Source organism: Topomyia yanbarensis, chromosome 1, assembly GCF_030247195.1.
Source record: "Topomyia yanbarensis strain Yona2022 chromosome 1, ASM3024719v1, whole genome shotgun sequence".
Classification (NCBI taxonomy): Eukaryota; Metazoa; Arthropoda; class Insecta; order Diptera; family Culicidae; genus Topomyia; species Topomyia yanbarensis.
Genome location: NC_080670.1, coordinates 3,231,153 through 3,251,533, shown reverse-complemented (window position 1 = coordinate 3,251,533; position 20,381 = coordinate 3,231,153). Strand labels below are relative to the sequence as shown.

The 20,381-nt window shown below is 40.2% G+C and overlaps 1 protein-coding gene across 1 annotated transcript in view; it reads right to left on the bottom strand.

Moving 5' to 3' along the window:
* LOC131676613 (uncharacterized) overlaps positions 1-20,381 on the bottom strand; it is a 105,590-nt gene that overhangs the window by 13,829 nt on the left and 71,380 nt on the right. The window contains exons 6-8 of the mRNA XM_058955781.1: positions 10,149-10,176; positions 1,248-1,332; positions 946-1,152 (exon numbers count right to left, since the gene is read on the bottom strand). Coding sequence (XP_058811764.1) covers positions 946-1,152; positions 1,248-1,332; positions 10,149-10,176 — 320 coding nt within the window. The remainder of the gene's footprint in view (positions 1-945; positions 1,153-1,247; positions 1,333-10,148; positions 10,177-20,381) is intronic.

Genomic DNA, 20,381 nt, shown 5'->3' with positions numbered 1-20,381 from the left:
TATTGTATAACATTGCTTCACAGCGCAAATAAATGTAACAACGAAGAAAAAATACCATTGAAGTACGCTGATGAAAAAAAAAATGTACCGGCGAGCAACGGAATATTTCATTTGGTCTTCTCTTTCTACCACGGTATAATTAGTCGCACTAGTATCTGATGTAATTTTATCCCGCCTCCCTGGAATCACAACTTTTGATAGAAGGTGATTTCATGATTAACTAAGTCCCTTGACCATAGCTGACCTTAGAAATTGTGAATTGTATTACAGCTATTACATTACAACAGTAGGCCTGTTCCACACAAAACGTACCGGTTCAAAGCTTTTTAACTTAAAACATGGGGAAGCATCATAATTCGCTGTGTATTATTTTTACCGTTTTTGCCTAACCCCGAAACTGAGTCAGGTTCAAACCGCTGTCAGTTCGTACATTTTGACATTAGTTGGAGTTAGCGCCTGATTTTAATTAAATTAAATGACTTTCATATCCGCTCGGGTCCAAATAAGCGTCTCCATCCAAGTGACCAAGGCGGAGGCATTCCTCCAGCACCCATAGAACCCTTAAACCAGCGACACAGATAAAGGAAAAATCTTATAACTATAACAAATTGAATCCATGTTAATGAATGGGTTATGAGCTTATGCTTCGCAACGAGAGTAAAAGAAAATGGAAGAAAAAATCCGGATCAAACGGATGCTCGACGGCAGTCGTCAGCAGAGGAAGTAATCTTTTTCGTTGCGGTTCTTTGGTTTGGTCTTTGATTTTTTCCCTTTGTCCGACGACTACTGCCTACCGGGAAAAAATGTAATCTGCCAATTTTCGGTTATCACTACTTTCCGGGAATGATTACGATTGTAATTTTTCCTACCATGAAGCGAGCGAGTAGATATTTTCATATTTTATCAACCTATCGGATGGAAAGTTTTGGCAACGCTCCAACTTACCTCCGCTCCAGATGCCATTCGGCAGGGTCGCCCAGCCCCAACCGTGGCCCCAGGGCAGGGCACATGCCAACGATCCCTTCGGTTCCGAGTTCTCCTGGGTGCTCTTCTTGATGATGGCAACGGCCGCTTCGCTGTTCACCTTGGTCGTGTTGTTCTCAATGCTGGAGCGATTTTTCCGCCGAGCAGATACCTCCGAACTGGTGGCCGCTGGAAACGGTACGAACAAACGTAAGTGCAAAATGCCAATCTAGTTCAAACTGGTGCACGACCGTGCAATATAAATTCGATAAACAGGTACTTACGTCGTATTCGAACAATTGGTCTCCGGAGAACACCCATCAGGTGTGGTTTGTCGACTACGAGCTCGATTTGCGGTGGGGGAGGCAGCTATTGGAAACAAAGAGAAGAAGATTAATAATAAGAACGCAAATTGTTGAATATATGAGTGTGTGTGTTTATAAGATGTACGATTTGTGCAATTAACTAATGGAAATCGTCTGTTAATCTCTATTCCGTTGAACCAACAGTTGATTTATTGGTTCGCTGTCCTTTCACTTGAATGGCAGGTGGCAGGTCAACTGACATGCTATCCAAGTAAGCTGATGGTATTGCTCGTTCGAAAGAGAAAAATACTGATGTCATTAACATATGCTACTTTTCGCACGGCTACTTAAATCGAATTTGAATTATGTTTCAATTTGTTGTCGGAGATGAACGAAACACCCAACGTTGCTCGCTGTAATCGAATTTTTGGTTTTTATGGCAAATGACAGCCGTCTGTTAGCATTATAAACCATTGTCACTAGTAAAAGGCACTTAGCTAATTTATCCTACTTTTTACTAAAGATTTTGTCATGCAACTGTAGCTTGATCAACGCATAGGGAATTCGTGCATGAGCGAGTCGATAGTTATTGCGACACCTTCAAATTTGACTCAGTTTCTCTGTTTCTGGTTTGCAGTACAGTTAAAAGACATTAGATTTTTTGTGTATATTTCAATCAAAACATTTCTAAATGCGTTATTTAAATGGATGGATCGTAGTGTTAAAAGGAGATTCTCTACTCCTTCGGATTGCGCATAAATGTATCTGTTTTTGGATCCACTCCCTTTTGGTCCTTAATACAGTGGTAATGTGAACGTCATTAGACAATCTATTTTTATTTTTATTTTCGGCCAAATGATCCTTTCGAGCAAATGACCCTTTCGGTCACATGACCCTTTCAGTAAAATAACCCTCTCAGCCGAATGGCTCTTTCAACCAAATGATTAAACCACATGATTCTTTTGATCAAATGACCCTTTCGACCAAATGACAATTTTGCCTAATTGACTCTTTCGGCTAATTGACCCTTTCGGCAAAATGGCACTTTCGGCGAAATGAGCCTTTCGGCAAAATAGGACGCGCCAATGTGACCCTTTCGGCAAAGTGACCCTTTCGGCAAAATGAACCGTTCAGAAAAATGGCTCTTTCGATAAAATGATCGTATGGGTAGTGAGCCTTTCGGCAAAATAACCCTGCCAGCAAAAGGATCCATTCAGCAAAACGACCCTTTTCTGCAAAATGACATTTTCGGCAAAATGAGCCTTTCAACCAAATAACCATTTCGCCCAAATTGACCCTTTCGGCCAATGGACCCTTTCGACAAAAGTACGGCAATTTGAGCCTTTCGGCAAAATGACCCTTTTGCCAAAATGGCCCTTTCGGCAAAATTACCCTTTGGCCAAAATGGCCCTTTCGGCAAAATGACCCTTTCAGAAAAATGACCCTTCTGGACAAAATGACATTTTCGGTAAAATGAGCATTTCCACCAAGTGACCATTTCACCCAAATTGACCCTTTCGGCCAATTGACCCTTCCAGCGAAATGACCTTTTCGGAAAAATGACCCCTTCTTCAAAACGACCCTTTCGACAAAACGATCCTTTCGACAAAATGACCCTTTCGGCGAAATTCCCTTTTTGGCAAACGACCTATTTGGTAAAATGACGCTTCCGGCCAAATGACCCTTTTGATAAAATGATCCTTTCGTCCAAATGACCTTTTCGACAAAATGATTTTTTTGGCAAATGACCCATTCGGCAAAATAACCTTTTCGGCAAATAACCCATTTAGCAAAATGACCCATTCGACAAAATGACCCTATTGGCAAATGGACCCTTTTGGCATATGAACCCTTCGGCAAAATTACCCTTTCGGCCAAATGATTTCATTTCGGTAACTATAGCCGGGAAATCTAATGTGTCACAATAATTATCGACTCACTCGTTATGTTGAATAGTATCGGCGCGAAATTGTGGAACCAAGCTCGGAGGAAGACTACTATTAGATTTAAAAAAATCTCTATCCTCAGAAGCAAAAAATCAACGTCGTTTGAAGCTGAAAGTTTCAAACAAGTTATCACAGCTAACCCAACCGAAAAAAAACATGCCATACAACTCACTCTTTCAGCCTAATTCGCCCCAAGAGCAAATCTGGCGTTTCATTTTCGCCTACTGTGGCGAAAAACAGTCCGAAAAACTTCACCTCCCCAAGGGTGCTTCATCACTGTCACCGGCAATAAAACATCAAAGCAACCGGAGTGAAAAGCTATGCAACCAGCAGCCTGTATCAGCACACACTATCAAAGTGAAAGTGGCGTTTTTATTCGGCTCAATTTCGGCAATAAATTATATCGAGATTCCTCGGACGGTCAGTTTTCTCGTCGCTTGTAGTAGAAAAGGACAGCATCATCATCATCATCACAGACATAGGTTAGATACAATCAACTGAGTCTATGGTGTCAAAACAAATTGAAACAACTTTCCGGTTGAAGAAGTTTGCTGATCAAGTTGACCATCATCAGAGACATGATACCAGGTTGGCATGGCAGGCTTAACAGCAACAGTGAGTATCAGCGTTTTTACTGGAATCAGCGAAGTGTGCATCCAACTGCATACGACCATTCCGGACAAACTATAAAACATTACATTTTTCCACTGAAGCTCCAGAGTCCTCTTGTTAGGCTCCGGTGGCTACTGGAATTCAATTGAATCATTTTCATCCCTCGAAACAACAGCCTTTATCTGATAGTCGTCTATCTTTTAAGGGTATTCAGTCTTTTCCAGTGGGTTGAGAAGATTGAAACTTATCTGTTTATACTCCGAAACGATTTTTATTTTCCGTTCCCTTCGGATGGAAAAAATAATACTGAAAACGGAAGTGGTCTTCGGCCAAGGGTTTCCCGGAGTTGTTGTGAAGAAATATTTATAAGATGGTTGCATACTCTTTTGTCCGGGGCCCGAAGTCAAGTAAATTGAGTGCGAACTTAGCACAGTGTTTACACACTTTTTACTGTAGGCCAGTTCCGGTCGGACGATGGTTTGCGGGGGGTGGGGCTGGGGGGTTTGAATTTTCATAATCGAGTTTTTGGCGTAGGAAAGTAATTTGTTTTTTTAGGGATGATGGAAGTGTGGGATGGAGGTTGGACCAAAAATGATTTCGAATTTCGCTCCGTTCGGTTGGAGGTTCAATCATATAACACTGTTTGAACTAATGCCATTTGCTTCTAAATTTACTGGAATTGGAAGTTTATCCAATTAGAATGTCAAGTTCCGTAACGGAATGTAGTACCAATGCTTTTTTTTCAGTCAAAACTAATTACTTTTCAACAAGCAATTTTCTGACAGCAAACAGGCTAACGATTTCGGAACACTAATCAAAATTGCTCTAAATAAATTGCCGCTTTCGAAGCCCGTTATGAAAATTCGGGAACATTCCCCGTAACACTTCCAATATCGGTGGCATTTGTGTGGACAGGGCAGAACAGGCGTGTTGTGATGTAATATCATCTCATCTGATTGGCCTCTCAATTTCCACTCATCATACATATTGGAAGCCATGGTTCAATATCGACGGTGTTCGATCCCGTCCAGCAGAAACATTCCGCTGCTGCTCTCTCACTTGACATCCTTCGGAACCGTTTGGTTCTATTTCATTTCGCTGAAACATTCGGCGAGTCCTGTTCAGTTCAAGCTTCAGTTGGTGCCGCAGAAGAGAGGACGATCCAGTTTTCGGTTGTCAGCTGTTTGTGTCCTTGTGACCGTGTCATGGCACCGACTCTATCGGATTTAGATTGGGTAAATTTAGTATGTTTTTTTTTGTGATTTTGGGGAAGCTGGTGTCTTTGTCGAGTCTACAAAGTTCTGCGGCACAGCTAGGTTGGGTGATTTTGCGTTATTCGCTGGAGTTAAAATCAAATTTACAGTTCTTGTGTGTGAATATTAGTTTTGAGGCTGGTTCTGATGGGTTCAAATGACGAGACACGGTAAGCCTAACAAAAATAAAAGCTATTCGCTATTCCCAGCCTGAGCCAAGATTTTAGCAATAGTTGCAATTTAAAAAAATCAAATCAAGGTGACCCTTTGTCAATGCATCTGTCCGTATTTTACTTTTTCCCATGGTTTCATAAAATGGACAATAAAAAGTTAATAACATCACAAAGTGCTTTGATTTGTCATTTTGCTAGTCTATTCAAATACATTCTCATAGATCCCGAGCCTGGTACGCTGTGAAATCTTCCTGGGAAGGATAGAATGTGCTATGGTTTTACTTACGATGGTATTATGTGTGAGCTTAGTTGGAGTATCTTACTTGAACTAGCGTATAACACGCTCTGTGGCAAAAGGTACCTTTAAGGTTGGGAAAAATTGAATGGGATTGAAAAAAAATAATGTTGAGCAACTCGACAATTTCGAATGGTCCCTATGCTACACAAACAGGGGTTAATGAAACTCAAAGAAAGTGTCTCTATCAACGAGGAAACCTTTTGCGAAATCTTGTGGCTCAAATTTTACAAGGTTCAATTCTTGCAGAATGAATGATTAAAAAAATTTTGCGAATGCATTCGCCATAAAATGTGATTTGGCAAGGAATTTGTGCTTGTGGCGTAAAAACACCATTTTTGTAACGGATACGATTATAAATTCGAATGTAGACAACAGGAAGTGCCACAACTGCCTCTATTCTTGAGGCCTGAAATCGAACTATTTTAGATAGATTTAGATCTGGATAGATTTTGAATTTCAATTTCTTATTTTGAAGCTACATCTTTCGACCTTTTAATTATAATTTTGCAGACCAGAAATAAAACCCTGCAAACGTCATTGATTTTGTAATCTTAATGTTGAAACTAGTACCATGTAATACTTTTCCTAAAAGTTTTGGTCAAATATCAATATATTTGTTTCATTTTTATAGTCTAGCACTTCAACAAATGATTTTTCCCAGATTCAGCCAGCTACCACCAGTACTACAAGGACGTGCTAAAATGCTATAACATCAAAGGAGGCCCATCCATCCCACAACAGCTGAAACTATCACCTCGTCCCAAGTTTCATCCAGTAGAGAAGTATTAAGCGATAACAAAGTGGAAACCGAAGATGAAGGGAGCGATCACCAGCGACATTGGTCAGGTCAAGAATTGCTGGAATCAGCTAACCAGGACCGTGCTTGAAAAAGGCGTACGCCAGCTGATGAGCGGCTTCAACAGAATAAACCGAGAATTTCTTCGAAATAATCATAAATGTTTTTGTTTTAGTTATTTTCTTAAAATAAAAGATAATTTTCTTTGTTTCATCCTCAGAACGTGCCTTTATAACAACTGATTGCGTCGTAATGTTTGGTTTGTTATCGGCGAAATGAGCTGTGTACATCCGAATATGTCAGGAGGCAATGCATAAACCTATGGTTGTGCCGCACAGGCTGCACACCTTTACGAGCGAGCAACGTAGCTTCGTCACACTCTGTGAAATAGTAAACCAAAGTTCCTACTTTTCTCGAAGTGTATAGACGGATTACAAGCCAAACAGATCACCTTGTAATCAGCTTAGCGAGGCTTCTTTTTTGGATGGCTGGAGCAACATATGAACTACCACAGGTAACACTACCGAAGCCTAGAACTAGAACTTCGAATCGAGGAAATTACTAGTTCAATGGCGAGAGCCAGCGCTTAGTGGACCGGAAGAATACAGTAAGGGTGAGGATGCTGCAGTAATGACAAGTGTGATGCACCATCATGCGAGAGCGAATAAGGAGCCACAAGCCGACATGTGCAGAAACGCTAGTGGGTAAAAGCAGTATTAGAAAGAAAATCATTTCAATCAAATTAGTAAATCAGTTAAAGGCCGCGCTAAGGTGACGGCAGATTCTCAGCAACGGGTCTACCCGAGGCTTATGTAGAGATCGGACAATTGAGGAATACCAAAGTTTGAGATAGGCAATTCACTCATCAATCCACTAAAAGAGTGAGTAAACGACAGTTATTGACGAGATTTACAGAAATAATGTTTGTTCATTAGGATTTTAACGAGATACGAAGCAAAACCGAGTAAGTTCGTTTGACAGATTCCCAGATACTAAACCTGATGGCAAAAACCGGGTTGTCAGTCCTTGGTGTAACCCTACTAGATTTCTGTGCGCATCCTGTGGGACTAAGTAAATTTTGGCCAAATTGAATTCGTTAGCATTTCATGGCAAGCATCGGGTTGTCCCGGAGACAGGTCGTGGAGTTTTACCTCGACTGTATTATCTTCATAGTACACGGGGACCTTGACTCTATCATTCTCACACTCAACCAAGTGTTTCATGTTGTAATATGAAACAAAAGTTTCTGCTGCGCCGCATTTATCGAATCCTGCTAGTAGAACATTTCGTATATGTTGCAGCTGAAATACATGAACTTGATATTCGCCGATAAACATTTTATCCTTCACAGTAGAAATAGAAATGTTTTAGGAAAACGGTAAAAAATAACCCCAACAAAAAAGGTTTCATTGCAATCCAACCTTCAGAAACTACTCGGTTCGTTTAAATGTATTTATAGTGTTGAGCTTGTAAATAAAGTTAATCAACCGCAGGTTGCCATCTTGAATTACAAACGGTTGTAAATCAGTTCCCTGCATCCACCCATCAAATCAGTACCAAAAATACCCGTACAAGGTTTGTAGAGAACTTTTTAACCGGCTATAATAGCCAGGCCTTAACTTTCGTCATTAACTCGCCAACATGCACAAAAAAACATTGTAGCAGTTTTGAGAGTATTTACCTCAAACTGGAGCCGCTATCGTTGATTAACAGTTATGTGCCCAACAAAAAAAACACCTTTAACAGGCCAACGTGGGTACCCGGGTACCCACAATTTGAAATGCTCATAACTATGGCTTCCTTTAACCGATTTGGACACTTTTAGATGTTTTGGATTCAGAAACTCGTCCACTTTTTGATTCTGTAGAGTTGAACCGGATGAATGGATCTGGTTCTTGGTAATCCGGATTTTCCGGGGTAATGTTCCAGTACTAGGGTATAATTTGTAAATTTTAATAATGTCCTAGCAATATTAGTATCAAAACTCTTCAAATTGTCTCGGAAGTCTGTTATTTATTGTTACGGGATCCTATGGCAATTTAAAAAATGGAATTGGAATGGAATGGCCACTCACGGCCCCACGGGAACCTGCTCCGGAATGTCCGTTCCTGGGTCAAATCACCAAATGGTTCCAAAACTACGAGATACAGCCTTCTGATACAATTCCAAGAATTTTGATACCCATATTGCCAGTATTCCATTGAAGTTCACAAATAGTATCCCAGTACTGGAACCTGCTTCCGGAAATCCGGATTCCCGGAAACCGAATGAAGTAACCCGATTCATTTTTACCACGTCCAAAAGCGGATGAGTTCCTGAATCTAAAACACCCAAAAGCATCAAAATCGGTTGAAAATTACCTTAGTTATTTGTATTTCAGTTTTGTGGGTACCCGGGTACCCACGTCGGCCTGTTACGTAGTAAAAAAATTCAGGAGCCCCTCCTAACTCCCTCCCTTACTATATCAACAATATTATTAACCCAAAAGCTTGACTTGGTGAAGTTCTAAGATGTCGCAAAGTTTCGATTTCCAGCTATGGATAAAACATGGGAATTTTTTTGATTGAAACCTAAAAAGGTACCCGGGTACCGCGTCGGATACACAACGGTTAAAAAATGGCGTTAAACATCGACTTCTGGCATCTACTTGTGAGGGTTGTTTCCAAAATACCCATATTGTTACTATTGTGAAATTCACTTGCCGTCTTGAATTTTAAAATAGCGTAAGACATCAATTTCCAAGCTATTGGCGTCAAGCCCATTTAAAAAATAATGTAAGCTATAGAAAATTTGGCCCAACTGGAAGGATTTATTGTAGGTGTCAAAATGTCGTCATCCATTGATTTTCACCATCTACTCGCCAAATCTACAAAATGGTGTCAGATATAGATTTCCATCATCCACCCGCTAACTTCACTGCAAACAATTTTAAGGATAGGATTAACGCTTCGACGTCATCTGATCTGCGCGTGGCAGACGGCTCGACCGCACACATAGACAAGTTCCGAAAAGGGGTGTACTTGTATTATGAAAATGACTGGCCACAGATGATGTCCCGTTAGTATAGGGTACGGTCAAGTCGCAGTTCAAAAAAATCTTAAGAATTTCACGTAAAAACTACTAAGTTCAAAGAAATCTCTATTGTAATTTTGTTTTAACGAATACAAACATACTCCTTATTTCTGACAAATCTTATAATTGATGAACACAATTCCGGTCACACTTCTCAGTCTATACAGACACTTAAGATTCAAGACAGACGAGACGAGATCATTTGAAAAATATTCCCATACTTCCTATCGAAAACTGATACTCTACACTTTCCCACGATATTCTTAATGATTTTTGATTGAGCTCTCCCCTATTGGAATTTCAAATAATCATCATCATCCTATTCCATCAAAACCGATGGTGGAGCAAAACCAATATTGGAACGAAAATCCATTCTTCTTCGTGTGGTCTGGATGGTGGTTGAAACTTAATATATGTTGATTTTTTTCTCTCTATCATAGTTCCCCTAAAATCCGGCTGAATTTCAATTTTACTTTATCAAATCTAAACCCAGCCTGAAAAAAAATTGCCGAACCAAATCCGATTGTACCGATGAAAAATTCATTCCGTGGATATTGTTTTCCAAAACCGCGCGCGTTTGTTGCAACAGTTTCCGCTCGGCATGATTTTTTTTCCTGTTGGTTTCCCAGGCAATTTCGTGGCTAGTATAGAGAGTTGAAGAAAATTCCGATTCCGACGATTTTTGTCCTCAAGCCCACGCCCACCGTTTGGAGAAGGAAATTGTACTTACCGTTTTTGTGATGGCTGCTATCCAATCGCTGGTAGAGTGTGCGGAAATGAAAAGATGAAAGAAAGTCGAGAAAAAATATTAGATTTGTTAGGAAAGTAATGACATTTGGTATCAACTGAAGTAGTAAAGTTCTCGTAGAATGGAACGGATGAGAGCGCTAAAACGTATATTGAAAATTTAGTGGAAACAAATCTATTTTGTTTTGTGAAATTGTGCGATTCGTGTTTTTTTTAAATTTCATCTTAATAGACTATGGAAAATCGATGAATTGTTTCAACAACAGCTTTGAAATTAATTTGCTGCGCAGAATTTGATTTTCTCTGTTCTGCTTTCTAAAATAGTACCTACAAATTAAGACTCGTAATTGAGGATCACCAGTTATAATTAGATTCATAGCGGTAAAATTGGCTATTGATCTATCCTTTCTATATCAGTTTACTACATTTCGACAGTATAGTATGTGATTTACATACAATACGTACGTAGAAGGCTGTAAGTGACTTCCTTGAGGATGAAAATTGAAGCACACAAATTAGTTTTGGCTGCTAAGTGCATTGATTGTACAGTTGTTAGAAAATATCAACTTCCCGCATTACGAAATATTTTTTGGACCAACTTTATTTCAACTGAAAATTCTACAATTCACGTGTTTCATTCTCACTGTGTGCCACGTGTGTGAAACTTTTGTTAAGAATATGGAGGCAATTAAACTAGAATTTATGATGACTTCAAACGATTAAAAGTTCCATCTCCTCAGTAATGACGGCATGTGAATTACTCCATGCCGCATGGTTAAACCATAGCATGTTCAACGACTAAAGAGTCAGTTCCATTTTGTACATTGCCATGCCGACAACAAGTGTGAACCCTTTTGTGAATAGCCATCACCGGTTTGTGCATAATTCCTCGTTCTTGAACCGTATCCGGGATCCGTTTGTGTTCTACAACAAACTTGAGCGCTGCATCGGTCCCATCCGATGGAACTTCGCCACAACCGTGTCTCGGATGAAGCTCGGAATTGTTGCCTTCGTCTGTGCGTATTTTTTTGCCTCACTGCTATCAATTCCCCTGAGCGATCCGCAGCAAATTCCAATCGATTTCTATTTCGGAATGGCGTTTCTGATTAGCACCGGAGGTTCTTGCCTCACCCTGTGGATCTGTTTGGCATTCGAACGGAAGCATCTCAACGTGGTGATCAACTATCTGTCCGATCTGCAGCAGAGAGAAATCAATCACCCGCTACGAGTACGGTCCCGTCCATCAATCGTTCTGTTCATCGTTGTGTACTGGACTCAGAACGTCGCACAAGCTGCCTACTGGGCGGTTAATCTTTGGCATACCAGTTCCATAGCGCATGCTGTTACAAACCCGGTAGTTAAGAAGCTAGCTTTTGCACTTTATCCCGTGGAAGTGATTCTACTAGGGCAGACGGCCAATGTAACACAGGTGATGACATTCACCACTTTGCTGGTTTTTTCGGTGGAATTGTCGATTTTAGGGCAGGACTTTCGGCAGGCCTACGACGAGTGGGATATGGTGAAGATCAAGCAGTGTATTCAGCGCCATCAGAAGCTCCTGGAAGTGGCGATGCTATTTCGGGATAAGATGAAACTCTACCTGTTGGTGACACTGCAGATTTACTTCTACATGATAACGTACTCCTGTTTCCTGTTGGTCGATCAGCTCAACGACTCCGACAGTCTGTCACTGTACACGATAGTCAATATTGCATCGGCTGTGGTTTGCCTGATTTTGTTCGGGTGGTTCAGCGATCTGCTGGAGGATAAGGTATATTAAGCCCCACATATTGATCAGAACTGCTCTGAGAGACAAAATGCTCTTCCTTGTTGCAGGTTACCGAGATAGGATCTCTAGTATACAGTTCGAATTGGTACAGCAATCTCCTCTACCGGTCGGATCAAGCTGTTGACTATCGTTCGACGAAGAAGAACATTCAGATCGTGATAATGAGATCGCAGAGGAAAATTCAGCTTACGTGTGGAGACTTTTTCAACATGTCACTGGCCACCAGCTGGAAAGTACTAGAGCTGTGCTATTCTACATTCACTCTGATGATGGCTGTCCTTAGGGAGTAGTAGTTTTCTATACGGAGTGGTTGGGCGACTGGTTTTCGTTTGAGAAAGTGCTGGATGGTATGTATAATCAAGCAATTAAGTGTTTCGAAATAAACTTCATGTATTCCTCTTTTCGTGAAAACAAGGAAAGACCAGTTTTTATTTTCCGGTTATACCACTGCCCACAGATCAGCCAACTCCAAGGGCTGCAGTTCTGATAATCAGAGCAATAAAATTCTCTCCGATTACAGGATTCATTTCAAAACCATTTGGGATATACGTACCTGCAAAGGTAGTGGAGATCGGTGGGGTCGTCTCCGAACCGGCGCTATTGAGCGAAAACCTGTTGTAGTACGGCGCACAGTGGCGGGTCTTCAAACAAAAGTCGGACAAAACCTCGAATGTTACCTAATTTGGCTGAAAATCTCAATTTAAGCTAATTTTGAGGTGCTGAGCTCATTTTTGATGTCAAAAGTCGTAAAATATTAAATGCATTTTTCCATACAGTGTCATTGAACCTTTCTTATAACTATGATCCCGTGTTCATGATAGATTTTCCGTTACTGTTCACCAATGTCAGCAATACCATAAAAAATGAAGATCATTACTTTAAATCCATTGTATAACGCGTTGGTTTACTGTAGATTGTCTAAATATTTTAGACAAAACACCATGCGCCTCCATATCAGCAACGAAGCTTCAAAATCTCCTTAAACCTTTTTGCGCACCTGGGCGCAGAACGAGACCATGATATTCGAAAAGTAGAGGTTATTTCCCATAGAATGTATACTATGTGACTGTTCCGAAATGATTCCGAAATTTGTACAGAATACATTAGTGAAGAAAGTATTTTTGATCTGGCCACCACAAAAATATTTAAACGAAAAAGTCATTGTTCCAAGCAAATTTACCCAATGTATTTTATTCATTATCCAAGTTCTTTCGTTCCTCTACACAATGAAACAAGTTTTGCTAAAATCGGACCAAAATCAAAAGAGCAACATGCATTTGAAGTGAACAGATCAATGGTGGTTTCGGAAATGAAAATCATTAAAAAGTCCGGACTTTGCTACCTTTAAACTCATGTTAAAAATCGTGTTTTTATCCAATAATCATAAAATTTTGAATATACGACATTCAATACATGAGACATTAAGGAAAAATATAAAATATCAATATTTCAAATATAAATTTTTGAGGTTTTGGCCAGCCTCCAGCCACTGTGCGGCGTTAGCTTCTTCAAGGATATCTCACTTCAACAACTTCCTAACTATGTTCTCCTTGATAAGGTTCGCCTGTTTGTACGGCGGGTAATGGAATGTAGCAATTACAAGCATTTGGGTCACACAGCCGCCTATTGTGGCAATAAGAAACGGGCCAGCAAATGCGAGGGGAGACTTATGATAAAGTTATTGAAATATGTAGCTACTGCGAGTGATAAAATTTGGCGATCCCTTAAGGAACACTCGAAGAGCTCTTGTGTAGAAATACTAAAGAATTCTACGCCAGCTTTTCTTTCCGGAAATTCCCATGCTCTTCTGATTCGTGTTGATCCACAAGAGGGAACATCTTTTGTTAATATAGGGGTGTCCAGGAAGAAGAGAATCTTTCCTACCCTAGATTGCCCGTGAGGGCTCAAAGGAATTTATTTACCAAGTTCCGCAATGGTAACATTGTCCCTCATGATGGGAGGTAAGTGAAGATCATCGTTGTTCTAAAACTAAGAAAACTATCCTCTGATCACAACTCGTATCGGCCAATTGCAATGTTTTCCTGTATCCGTAAGTTGTTCGAGAAAATGATTTTGTTCCGGTTTGACAATTGGGTCGAACCAAATGGCTTATTGTCAGATACACAATTCGGCTTCCACAGAGGCAAAAAGACGAACGATTGTCTTGCGTTGCTAGCAACAGAAATTCAAATGACCTATGCCAGCAAAGAGCAGATGGGATGAGTGTTTGCTGAACCTTCAACATCGCGAGTTAGCTACATGGGTCTTACCCAGGGTTCATGCCTACATTTTTTTTTACGTGAATGACATCGGATCAAATCTCGATAGGTAGCATCAGCATCTTCAATGATAATATCAACACTTCATTTAAGCTTCAGTTTACGCCGCAGAATTAGTTGAAATTCAGTATATGCTTGCGATCATCGACACTTTTTCTGCAGATCACTACTTCATCACCTGAAACCTAACAAGCGATTCCCCTATTTTCTGGGAAGATAAAGGAGTCCCTGTATTTTTTTTTCATTTGAAAATTTTCACCAGATTATCTTTGTTTAGTTCAGTTCTCTTTGCTCCATTGCATGTTAGGAAGAAACGGACTCTTTAGCTAAGGTGGGCGCATTAGAATGTGACATCTACGAAAGTTCCAATAATTTTTTTCAGTATTTATCGTCAGATGATACTCAACAGTTGACAAAATTTTTGGAGCAATGGGGAACTTCGTTACATTCTATTAAGGACCTTTCATAAATTGTAGCACTTTGGGGAGGGGGGGGGGTGAGGTGGTCCGGCAAATTGTGACATCTTGTTACATATGGGGAGGGAGAGAAAGCTAGAACATGTTTTTACTGAAGAATTTTTTTTTTAAAGGATTTGTTACGTAATATGGGATGGGGGATAGAGAAATTTGTGACAATGTGTTACACGGGGGAGTCAAGTTTGGGCATTTTTGCGTTACGTAATTTATGAATGGTCCCTTATCCCGAAGGTATCAATGAGACCTTGGTTTAGGGGAATGGATTTCAATATCGCTCAACTATTGCACGTTGGATGCAAATTAGTGGTGTATTGGACTTGCAGAGACTAGCTAATGATGAGGGTTATCACGACATCGAGCACGTTGTCTGGATATGCGCCGGGAACTGTGACGCCAGGTCCCAATTAAAGGATTTCCTTTGAGTTCGAGGGAATCTACCCAATGTTCCAGTTCGCGATATCCTGGCAAGTCGCGATCTTCCCTATCTACTTCTTTATTGAAACGATGGGTGTCCTAAATAGCCCCTTTTTTATTCTTTCGTTCTTTCTCAGTAGTCCTCTGTACCGCTTTTGTGGTGCTGATCCATACCAGACAGCACTAACGGAACTCTAAGCGAGAGCAATGATAGTCTGACTTCTTTTGAAGGGTTCCCTACGGGTTCGAAGGAAACCACACGTTGACTCGGTTCATGATGTTTTGGTTGCCTGATACAGTAATTGATAACGATTTCGTTTGTGATACTTCCTTGCTTTAAATGATTCACCGACGCATAGTCGATGAAACGGCTAACAAACGTTCCATTATCAAGTTCTATATTTATTTGTTAAACATAACGGTTGTCGTAAAACTTGTAGCTGCTAGTCTTTTCAACATTCCTTACAAAGAAAAAATCCCTCAAACTTTCAAGATTTTGGCACATATTAACAGACCAACATGGCTTCTTTCGATCTAGATCTATAACTGCTAATTTGACTCAGTTCATTTCGCACTGTACTAAACATATACAATCTGAAGCACAAGTAGCTACTATCTACACTTTTACACTATCTCAAAACGGCATTCGATCACGTTATCGTCTGCTAGCGTGTGCTTCAAAGCTTCTCTTCATACCTCGTTGAGCGATTCACACCTGTAAAATAGCTTCAACATTTCCTGAGTCCCTCAGGGAAGCAATCTGGGACCCTTACTTTTTTGCTTGTACTTTAATGACGTTTGCTTTATCTTACTGCCGGGATTCAAATTAATCCACTCTGACGACCTCAAACTGTTTCTCATCATACGTTCCATAATAGGCTACTATCAGACTACCAAAAGATAGATCTAGAATCAGTGCGCATTATCGACCGAAACTAGCTTGCATTGCTAAGAGAAAGAGAGCGAGTATATGCTGCCAGTGTGATAGCAAACTGGTTGCACCACTTGGAAGATTAAATTTCTTTTTTATTTAAGTCATCGACCACTGATTAGGAAATGGTTGATTCTCGTTGTCGGTACGGTAAAGAACGGGTTAAAATTCTTCCTTACCCATATATTAGTAAAGTAAAGTAAAACAAAGAACGGTGATGTATAATTTAGTAGTTAAAAGCTTTTAATTGTCCTAGGTTATTCGAACTTCAACGTGGGAAGAGGCCAGCTGAATTGTTTCAAAACTTATAAGTGACGATATATCGTTGTTTGGTATTAGCGACATCGGCTTGCTTTGAGTTGGTTGTTATTGTAAGTAGGCAATGAGAAAGTTCAACACGTTGTTAGTGTCACGGAGATAGTTGTTTGTTCATGGATATTACTGATTCTACCTGGTTCCCATGGAAACGACTACGTAACGTCAATCTTCCGGTATCTTTAAACTAGAATTTTGTCGATTCAGTTATTCCGTGAAATTTAAATCCCCACATCTATGATGACGCTGAATTTACCGCACACAATTTCTTTCCGTTTCGTCTCCCGTAATCAACTTTGTTTGGCTTTTATTAGGACGGTTATTGGCAGTTTATTTCCCTCCAGTTCTTCCTCGTTGTAGTATCAGCGGGTAAAAAAATCCAGATCATCTCGCCTTTCGGTGCGGATTTGTAAAGCTACCAGACACCAGTCGGTATCATTTTGGTGCAGATAATCCATCCTAGCCATTCAGCCGTTCCGTGAAGGAAGAAGAGCAAAAGTGCCCGAGGACTGAGTGCTCCATTACCGTACCCGTATAGGGGAAAAGGGGGCCAGTATGGTTCCAAGGGGGTTTTACGCACTGATGTTTAGGGTTCTTGAGGAATGCTTTAATAGTCAAAGCATTAGCTAAGAGGTTAAAAAACGTTGATGAGACCAAAGTAAGGATGCACCAAAAGGACTGATTTCACCTATCCGAGAATATCTATTTTTAGCGTCTAGTAAAACGGTTCCAGGAAAGCGCCCACGCAGAGAGTTGGTTGGAATTTGGTTGAACAACGATTCGGTGGACGGAATTCGGGGTATTTGAAATTTCGTGGTTGCTTGAAATAGCATGATTTCTTCAGGAGAATTTGGTTTTGAATAATTTTAAGAAGCTTATGCATCTTCACTGTAGAGTTTTGAATTTATTCCGGAAGTGTTTCGCAAATTCTGCGATATATGATGGTAGAACATTTCAAGGACTATGGATGGGAAGTATTTATTTGGCGAAACTTGCTGCACGTTTCTGAAATTAGAGTTTAGTTGGAATATAATCGATATTCTAATTCAATTCTTATTAGAAGAAGTGGTTAACGAAGCAAAAAAAAATTCATTCAATAAGACGTGGATGATACCAACTAATTTACCGCAATCCGTCCACATAAAAATCATCGTTATGATTTTTAATTTGTCTAAAACTTTTGATATCAGTCTACAACTACTGTTTGCTTGCCAAATCGTAAACTTTTTTTCAAGAGTAGTATCTGTTAATCAGTGGACTCGCATTTGTAATGAACGTAAAATAAGTAAATAAAGCGCATATATTCCAATCGCCAAACCAACAGATCACAAGTAAAATACATGGGAACTGCAACGCATGAATGAATGAATGAACATGTTCCAGGATCAAAGACGAGCACCCGATCCCATTCGAGCACCAGCTCGGTTCCAGCGAAAATTTATTTCTGCCACATATGAACAGGTTAATATGCACTTTTTTAGCAAGAACGTTCGCTGAAAGCAGCACCAACCACAGTTTGAACCTGTGGTGGTTCCAAAAGTAGATTGAATCTTTCTTTTTATATTCTTTTTCTACTCCAATGACACACTCCTCCTCGCCATACTTAGATGTTTATTTTTGATAGCAAAAACTATCCACTCTCTACTGTGTCACTTTTGGATCACCGTTCCGGGAGCTACCATCGGGTTTTTTTTTGTGGAACAACCCTCCCAACGGCAGCTACCCGAGGGAAGGTGGCTATCAAATTAGATTTTCACTTTATGCAAACACACGTCTTCCAGCTTGAACATTAGCTTGCCGTAACCTGCGAGAGAGAGATGTTTCCAGCGAAAAAGTTTTCACCCACGACACAAATACGGAGCTGAACATATCGTTCGAAGGGGAAGGGGGAATGTTTGTATGAACAACGTCAGGTTATGCTTTTTGCAACGGTAAAAAGTTTATTCCGCCAGATCTGGGGCTGATAACTCACTAAGGGTGTTTTTTGATGGCGTCTCTTGTGTTATCAGCTGCATCACATTTTGTTTTAAAGGGAAAATGCAATCAAGGCAAGGTCAGATGCTTCACAGGTTTTGTTTTAGTTGAGTTTTAGTTAATGCACAATCAGCAGCAGTGCTTTACACACTGACAAAGAACTTCATCACGAACGAGACGAAAATTGCTTTTTTGATAACCCTGAGGAAGGAAATTTTTTTTGCGACCATTTTTAATGAACTCTAGGGTTACTTGGGTCACCTCTTCATTCGAGAATGGTGCAACATATATTAGTGACCACATAAATGTTTAAATACACTGACCAAAATTGTTAGAAAAATAACAAAAAAATCTGATAATCTTTAAATGATAATTAATGTCTAGCTGAGTTGTATTAGTGTTTCAATAATTATGAAAAGAATTTGAATGTAATATCAGGGAATCTATTTTTGCCCTCTCGCAGGTTGATGGGATTGACGGTATTGTAAACATCATCAAGCCACAATAGATTCAATAGAGTTATCTAAATGTAAGGACCTTCGCTCTTTTTAGTTTTTATTTGCACCAAGTTCTACTACTAGAGGTTAATTAGTTCTCATGTTAATAATCCACCAAACATTATGACTACTGAGGATTTGATTTATATAAGAAGCCCGCTTCAAGATGTTGATTACAATACGCCTCGATAGTGGTGTGTCGAGGAGGCCGGGAGGGCTGATATGAGCCTTTTGTCTGTTCTATACCTTTCCTCTATTCACCAGCTCATAACCAACAATCAACCAGTAACAAATAGATAATTGAGAAAGGATGTGCTATGTGTGGTGATTGGCTATTCAAGTATTAGTAGTGTTTGAAGTACTAATGTATGTCTCATGTTATGATCATAACTTCAGCTGTATCTTGTACCTATCTAATCTATTACGTCTCTCATATATTGTCTTTTATTTCTTCTTTTCGAGTCCTATACTGCCATTCTACACCCGCCTTCTGCTGGGTCAACAAAGATGGTGATAGTGAACGTCTTAACACTCACACATTCTCAAACGCGGTCTCAGCGGAAACCTACAAAAATGGCATCGTGCACGCGATTACGAATCGGTCACGTCCGAAAGTCTATCCTTGATCCTAGAAGCCTAGGTCCATGCCTTCAGCTGGACCAATTAAGAAAATACGCTCATACCTATTAGACAACACGTCTCATGGCGACATGACCGGGAACCATATCGATATAAACGATCCCACTCTCTGCCAGAATTCTAACCGCGCACTGAAAATTTAATATCAGACTCGCGGTTCGCGCGACCATTCAAGAACACACGTTACAAAATCACGTCAGCGCACAAACGTTAGAGCCCCTCGCGATTTTCCAAGCAACCTACGAACTCGCAAACATGATTACACCCCGGTGATAAGGTGAAAATCTCAGCACTCATAAACTTACCAACACGATCTCAAGTGTCAACCTACAAACTCCCACGCTCGCGCCATCATGAATCGGGATCGTCCGGAAGTATCTATCCTCGGTACAAACAATCTAGGTCCTTGTTAATTAATAAAAAAATAATAAAATTGAAAAATAACTCCCATATCCACTAGACAAAACGTTCCATGGCGACATGACCGGAAACTCTACTGATATGGGTAACTCTCTCCCTGTCAGAATGTGATCCGTACACCGAAAACTAAAGATCAGAATGACGGTCCGCGAATATATGAATCGCCGCAGGGTTTCAAAATCGAATTCATACACGCGAAGTCACATACACGCGAGCACACGCGACAAATACGTCAACATACGAACGCTTAAGCCCTTCGCGATCATCTACGCACACCTATGCCCGCGATCGCGTAAACTTGATAACACTGCGGCAATTGTGTGAACGTTTTAGTACTTACGAAGTTACAAACGCGATCTCAAACGCCAACCCGCAAATGCGCGATCATGAATCGGTCACGTCCGGAAATCTTTAACCTTCATTCTAGCAATTTAGGTCTATACATTCAGTTGGACCAATCAAAAAAAAAAAAAAAAAATAAA